Here is a 7,145-nt window from a genome sequence, read left to right as displayed (position 1 = left end):
GACAAAATACTTTAATACTATCGTGTTGAAGATAATTTCATTACCTTTAATTTGGTATATATATCTTTATATTAGAAGGTATAACTTGATTATTTAGGGGCGAAAACAAAGAAGGTGTCATATGAGTTCAATTATTTTTATCGATGTAGGTATATTTATTTATTTTTTTTTAATATACGTCACGTAGCCACGGTTATACCACACACCCGGACTTGGCATGGCGTAGACCAGGGTTATTTTTTATAAGCGCGGCCAAAGGCCACCTATGCAGAAAGGTGTTCATCGCAGAATTACTCTGCATGGCGCTGCCGGTGTTGGATCGGCTAACATATATGATATTATAAGGTAATATCAGCTCGTTCACGAATGCAAAAAAGAGTTTTTTCAAATTTTTGGTAAATAAAGACTAGAAAAGTTAAAGATACGTATACATCAGATGAAAGGTATTTTTATAAGTTATTTTTCGATTTTTTAATTTTTGAAATCCATTCACTAGTTTCGGAGATATTTTAATTTGAAAAATTCATAATTTCGCTTTTTGACATGGAATTACCCCCAAACCTTTAATTTGCACCAAAAAAGAAATACACCGTTGGAATCAGCATAAAAACTTCTATAAAGTCCGATTTTTTATTTTTGACAAATGAATGTATTCTGTACTTTTTCAATTTTTTTTTCGGAAATAGAAGTTGGATGGGAGTATGATTGGCATTGAGGAAGGAAGAGGGAAAAGGAGAGGGAGACTCAGAATTAGAACGACAAATGAAAACGGAGGAATTTGGGAAAGAGAAAGAAAGAAACGAAGAGGGGGGGGGGGGCGGGGGGGGGGCAGAGAGTCTAATGCAACTAAATAATTTATTATTATTTTGATTGCAGACGCTTCGTTTACAACTGTCGAATTTTTTGAAGCTTCTGTTGTTAACGATGCAACTAAAATAGATGTTATTGCTGAGGATAATGTTGCTTTTGACACTGATGATGGTTAGATTTCGTTTATATTTATATTATACTTAAAAACCGATTTATTTAACTGATTTCGATTGCAGAATCAGAGGTTTGTTTCACGAGCGATCGGGATTTTGTTGAGGATACTGGTGATTCTTTCGAAGGTATGTTCTATCATTCTTAACATTTTTTTAGTCGATTCTCACTTGCAAAGGATGTAAGAACTCTTATACTGTTTTCACACAGATGGCTTATTGAATAATAAAAGCAGTTTTCTACATTAAGACGCTTATTGAGCTCAATCTTCCCTACAAAATTCGAATCTATTATTATTTCATTAGTAGCTAATCGAATGCCTAATGAAGTCAAAAGCACAATGCAACTCTGTTGGCAGCGTTCCGCTTCCGTTTCCGCTTCTTAGTTTTCAAAGCAAATGTCATTGTCTGCATGGCGGAACGATACAAGGTGGCCGCATCGAACAGCTGATTATAACTGTTACGGTCTGCTGCTACGGTCTACGGCTACGATCCACTTGGGAGCGTGTTCACGCGAACACACCTAGCGATGTGGCGAAAGTTGCGATAAAAAGATATCGAAAAACAAGAAAAAGACAGACCGGCCATCACTAGCGGAAGAAAGGCATTGAGTTTCCGGCTGCATACACACGAAGAAAGATAAAAAAATTTTGGTAAGAAATAAAAATCGAGAAAAATCGCACGAGTTGCCGTCCAAATCCACACCAAATTAGAAGATGGTGGTAAAACGTATTCACCGATGGTGTTTTTAAATGATTATTGGGACTTACAACGTGAACATTTTCCCATCAATGAAACAACGCCAGAATTAGATCTGCATTTTAACCTATCAACCTCAAGTGGCAATTGAGGACACTCCCACCGGCGTAAAGGCCAGCACGAAGCTTTATCGCCACCTGGGTCTTTTGTTCACCTCGGACCACCGCGCCAACCACCACCAACGGTGCCTACTATTACCACGGGCATCACCATCGGTAGTACCTCCCCCAACTCCTTCATAAGCGCAACAACCATCAGACGTACCGCCACACCAGTTGCAACGCACGTAGCGGGGCCACGTACATAGGCTTGAGGCCATTAAAGTTAACACCAACAACAGGCGGTTCCACCGACCCCAAGACTAGCGCACCTTTATTAACTGCGCTCATACCGGCAATAATACCAGCCGCATCCTTACTAGCCGCGCTCATGCCGGCAATAACACTACTAGCGCATCTTTATTAACTGCGTCCCTACCGGCACTAACACTACTAGCGCAACCCTTACCAACTACGACCAGATTGGGCTACAATAAACCTGCTACAATGACAATCACAGGACAGCGAATATAGGCCTGCGGGCATTCCAATTGCGATAACGAACATCAGCGGTTAAAGCGGTGAGTTCGTTCCACTACTGAACTAAAATTATGTATTTGTAGCCTTAACCTTTTTTTTAAATTATATTTTTGACTCCGCAACATTATATAATGTTAATGTAGCCACTACTAAATTAAAAGTGAATTGTTTATATAAAACACAAAGACAAATGTGCTAAATACCTTTGCACTGTAAATAGGATTGCAATTTGGTAGAAAAATGGAAAAATGAATTCCCTGTAGTTAAAGGCACTAATATTAAAAAAGCATAAAAACAACTCAAGATTGATAGTAATGTAAAGTTTATGTCCTATAACTAAAAACCACGAAGATCAATTTAACGTAACTATTTAGTGTTGCAAAAAAAAGGGTATAAAGCTAATTAAAAGAAAAAAACCCATATTCGAGTATATATCTATGTAATGTTTAAGTCATAGTAAATTGCCTTTTTTTCTAAAAAAAAAAAAAAAAGAAATTTTGAACCAACAAAAAATAAAGCATATTTTAATGGTCATAGGTGTGCAATTTATACTGCCTGTGAAACAAAGAAAAAGGCGTTTCAGGTATTAAAATCTGCTTTGCGTTGTGGTAAAACTTTACTATTAAAATTTTTTTTTTAATTGATGCCATCGTGGCGAATAGGATTTTGTAGTGAGCAAAAGTGTTGATATTGTTTCGGTAAGGAATAAAGTTTTGTTGGTAATTCAAGTTCAGTTGCATTATCAGTAAAATGCATTAACTCTATATTAAGAGACGCAAATAACAAGTAATGCGGGTTAGCTTGGGTTATCAAAACAAAACTTTTTGTTGTATACATTTTTTTTGGGTGACTGAGTTGAACTAAACCCGAAACAATACCAACCCTAACACTTACTTGTAAAACAGTTTACGTTTCACTTGAACAAGTAAAACGATTTCAGTAATTGTACTATAAGTTTAAAAGGTTCATGTTTTACCTGAACAGGTTAATGACTTCGGTAATTTTTCCATGAAGCTAAAAGCTTACGTTTTGCTTGAGCTTGTGAAACAATATTTTTTGAGGGGTAAGGTTTACCCCAAGTTTAGTCCTAGTTGCGTTTATGACTAATTTCTCAGCGCATAGTACATATTACTGTCATTATACTATGTGTAATACCAAATTAATGTTTAGTTAAACTCAAAGTAATTTTAATACAACAACTATTAATTTTGTAAGGGGGCCCCAATTAGCAGAAGTTGTATCCAAACTGTACAGCCCTAAGATAGATTTGTAAGAAAACAAAAAAGGAGAAAAAAGGGCATTTGACCAAAGTTCTACAAAAAAAAAAGATTTTCTTTCATTACATATATAGTATATTTTTATTTTAGTACATATATAGCCTTTTTGATTGCTATAAAATTTTTTCAAAAAAATTTGTTTATAAGCTTAAATAGGTTCCAAAACCCGTGTAGTAAGAAGTAAGAGAAAACAAAAGAGAAATCTATGTTAGTAGTAATAATGAGCATTGAATAAATTTGTTGACAATATGGGAATGCTGACTTCCTTACTTGTTTAGAAGGCACTTAGGGCACACAGGTAAGGGGCCACCGAAAGATTAAGTGCGTCGGTGGCCATGGATTTTGAGGGTGGGTATAAGCACCGGGCGTCGCAACAACACCCGCGGCGCCCCAAGTTATATTCGGCCCTTTTTGATTATACCCTTTTGTATTTATTTTAAGCATTTTTTTGGATTTTCAGAGTTAGTAACCGGCCATGTCCGGTTCGGTAAATTTTTTTTTGCGTTAGATTTTTTTGAGTTTTTTTTGAATTTGAATTTTTTTGATGTTAACGGTCTGTCCGTGACATCCGGTTCGGGCGGATGTTGTTTTATTTTGAATTATAAGCGTTTTGAGTCGTCTCTGCGCTTTTTGACAGCTAGTTTTGATAGGCATGATAGGAACTTTTTTTCTGTTTATGGCGCAGGAACAGTAACGTTGGCAAGGACCCGCTCCAGCCGACAATGACTAGCCACTGTGCACCAACACATCATGCCGACCGCCTTCCTTACTGCTTCCACTGTAAATGCGATTCCATAACATAACCTTTTTTATTTGATTTGATACATCAACTACCGGAGCAGTACGATTTTGACATTTGTCCATCGAATTTATAAGTACATGGAATTTTTTTTGTTTGTAGGTATGTCACCATGCTCCCACCTTGTATCGTTCCGCCATGATTGTCTGTCTCATCCTTCATACTAATCGAGCACTTACTTCTGTGTGAAAGCAAAAAATTTACGATTTCATTAGCAGGTGAAATGAGATCATTAAGTTTCTGTGTGAAAACAGTATTAGTCAAAGCACATGCACATCTGTATGAAAATGTCACATCTATATGAAAAAAGATGGTTGTGACGCGGCCATTAAGTGTGAATTGCTCCATATAAATATATGTATTTTTCCCTAAATTTTTTGTCGCAACATCTACACATAAATTTCACGAGTTCTGTTACTTATTCATGTAATTCATTTTACAGATTCTGATATACCTTCTATCAGTAGCAGAGCTACCATTTCTGCTTCAAACATACGCTTTCCCAAATTTATTCTCTGTTCTGCCGAAAATCAGGCTATGCTGAATCTGGCAAAAGTTATAAAGGGGTTTGAGTCCATTGAAAAATGTATTTATTTTGCAGAAGAAAACGGACTTGTTTTGAAATCAAAAGCCTGCAAAATACATAAAGTTAATATGCCATTGGTTTGTAAAGGTAACAACTCTTTGGGTACCTTTCAGTGTCGCAAAGGCTCCTGTCGGGCCAATTCTGGGTTGTCACGTACAAAGAGAACTTGGTTTGAAAAAGCAAAGATATCTCTACCCCAAATTTTCTACCTTATGTACGCCTATGCACGCCGTTGGCCAACTGCCGACACAAGGCTGGAGAATTTTGTAGAAGGTACAATGCTTTCCTCGTGTACAATAACCGATTGGTTTAACTACTGTCGCGAGGTGGTTGTTACTTTCCAATTAGACCAGCAGAATCAGAAGGGGAAGATTGGTGGAGCTGGGAAAGTTGTTCAAATCGACGAAAGCAAGTTCGGCAAAAGGAAATACAACAAAGGTATTTTTTAAACAATAAACAAGCTTTAAATAAAATCTATATAAACGTATCGTATTTTAGGTAGAAGTGTGGAAGATCACTGGGTCCTAGGTATGATTGAAGACGGTAGTGACGACCTAAGTCTAGAAGTGTGCTCGAAGAATGATCGGTCAGCGGATGCGCTTATACCGCTAATTAAAAAACATGTGGTGGAAGGTACGACGATTCGTACAGACTTTTGGAAGGCATATGATTGCTTACCCAAACATGGGTATTTGCATTCCAAAGTCAACCACAGCGACCCAGGCAATCCGTTTGTTGCACCTGATGGCACACATACACAGAGAATAGAATCTCAATGGCGCGTTGTGAAGAGATATTTTTACAAAGAAAATTATAACCATCATGCAAATTTCGAAGATATTCTTGTAGAGTTTTTGTGGCACCGATAAGTTTTGAGGAAACATGAAGACCCCTTCAAGAAGCTGATAGAGGCTATAAAACATATATATGTTCTTCACGAATATACATGGGTAGTTACTTTGATGGTTTGATATGTTCTTCTTTGTCATATTTAAATATATAATAAAACATTTTTTACAGGCGTTGATATGTCTCTAAAGTACGCTTGTCAGAGACGGAAAGTATCAGCTAACCAACAAACAGAGAGAAGAAATATTAAATGTACATATAATAGCATCATTATAAATAAAAAAGGGTTTTTTCTGACTTATGTCTTTTTCCCTTAATGGTTGTTTTGTTATTTTGTAAATGGTTAGATACTTGTTTGCGGACGCGCATACATATTTGTATATGTAAGTATCCTTTTCTCGTTTTTTTGTGGGATTTTCATAGAACCCTTTGTTGCATTTTGTTTGTTGTTGCCTTGCTTTGCAGATAAGTTCTATGTAGGGCACCACATATACTATTCTACACAAAGCTTAACATATGTGAAGCGAGTCTAAAAGTTGATTTGGATTAGAACATCGCGCGATTTTAACTGATTAAGCCTCCTATCGCCTGAACCGTTAATGATAAAACCTTGAATCAACTTGTAGATTAATCTACATGTGAATACCTACAATATGCAAAACCAAAATCGATTCCATCTTGCTTGGTTCAAGAGACATGCACACTCATCGGTTTTAGTCAGCACTTATCGATTTACCCATCAGTCTGCGGTAGAAATTGAACCGTTATAGATAGAACATTGGATCATATTGTGAATGGTGCTAAACGGGGATGGCTATCTAATGCAAAAATAACATTTAGAAAATCTTGCGTAGTTCAAGAGATATGGCGCCAAATCGGGTTTCGGGGACATATGTGTACCGATAAACTCCATTTTTTCATTGAAGGGTTAATTATGGAACTCTCAATCAAATTGTCGTTTAATCTACAAATGGATACCCACATATTGCCCAAAAAAAAATTTCCTATCCTGCTTGGTTCAAGAGATATGCACACTAATCGGTTTTTAATCAGCACTGATCGACTAACCCATCAGTGTGCGGTAGAAATTGAACCGTTATAGATAGAACATTGGATCAAACTGTGAATCGTGCTAAACGGGGATGGCTATCTAATGCAAAAATAAAATTTAGAAAATCTTGCGTAGTTCAAGAGATATAGCTCCAAATCGGGTTTCGGGGTCATACGTGTACCGATAAACTCAATTTTCAGTGTGCGGTAGAAATTGAACCGTTATAGATAGAACATTGGGTCAAATTGTGAATGGTGCTAAACGGG

At 36.8% G+C, this 7,145-nt stretch overlaps 1 protein-coding gene across 1 annotated transcript; it reads left to right on the top strand.

Annotated features, from left to right (window-relative positions):
- The first annotated feature begins 4,930 nt into the window (after positions 1-4,930).
- On the top strand, positions 4,931-5,848 carry LOC137234205 (uncharacterized). Its single transcript, XM_067757811.1, has 2 exons — positions 4,931-5,417; positions 5,478-5,848. Exons 1-2 carry the CDS (start codon positions 4,931-4,933, stop codon positions 5,846-5,848), a joined length of 858 nt encoding a protein of 285 aa, XP_067613912.1.
- Positions 5,849-7,145: the final 1,297 nt, after the last annotated feature.

The sequence above is a fragment of the Eurosta solidaginis genome, chromosome X (genome assembly GCF_040869045.1).
Source record: "Eurosta solidaginis isolate ZX-2024a chromosome X, ASM4086904v1, whole genome shotgun sequence".
NCBI classification, from domain to species: Eukaryota; Metazoa; Arthropoda; class Insecta; order Diptera; family Tephritidae; genus Eurosta; species Eurosta solidaginis.
Note: the sequence above shows the minus strand (reverse complement) of the source record. Positions and strands in the feature narration are given on the sequence as shown.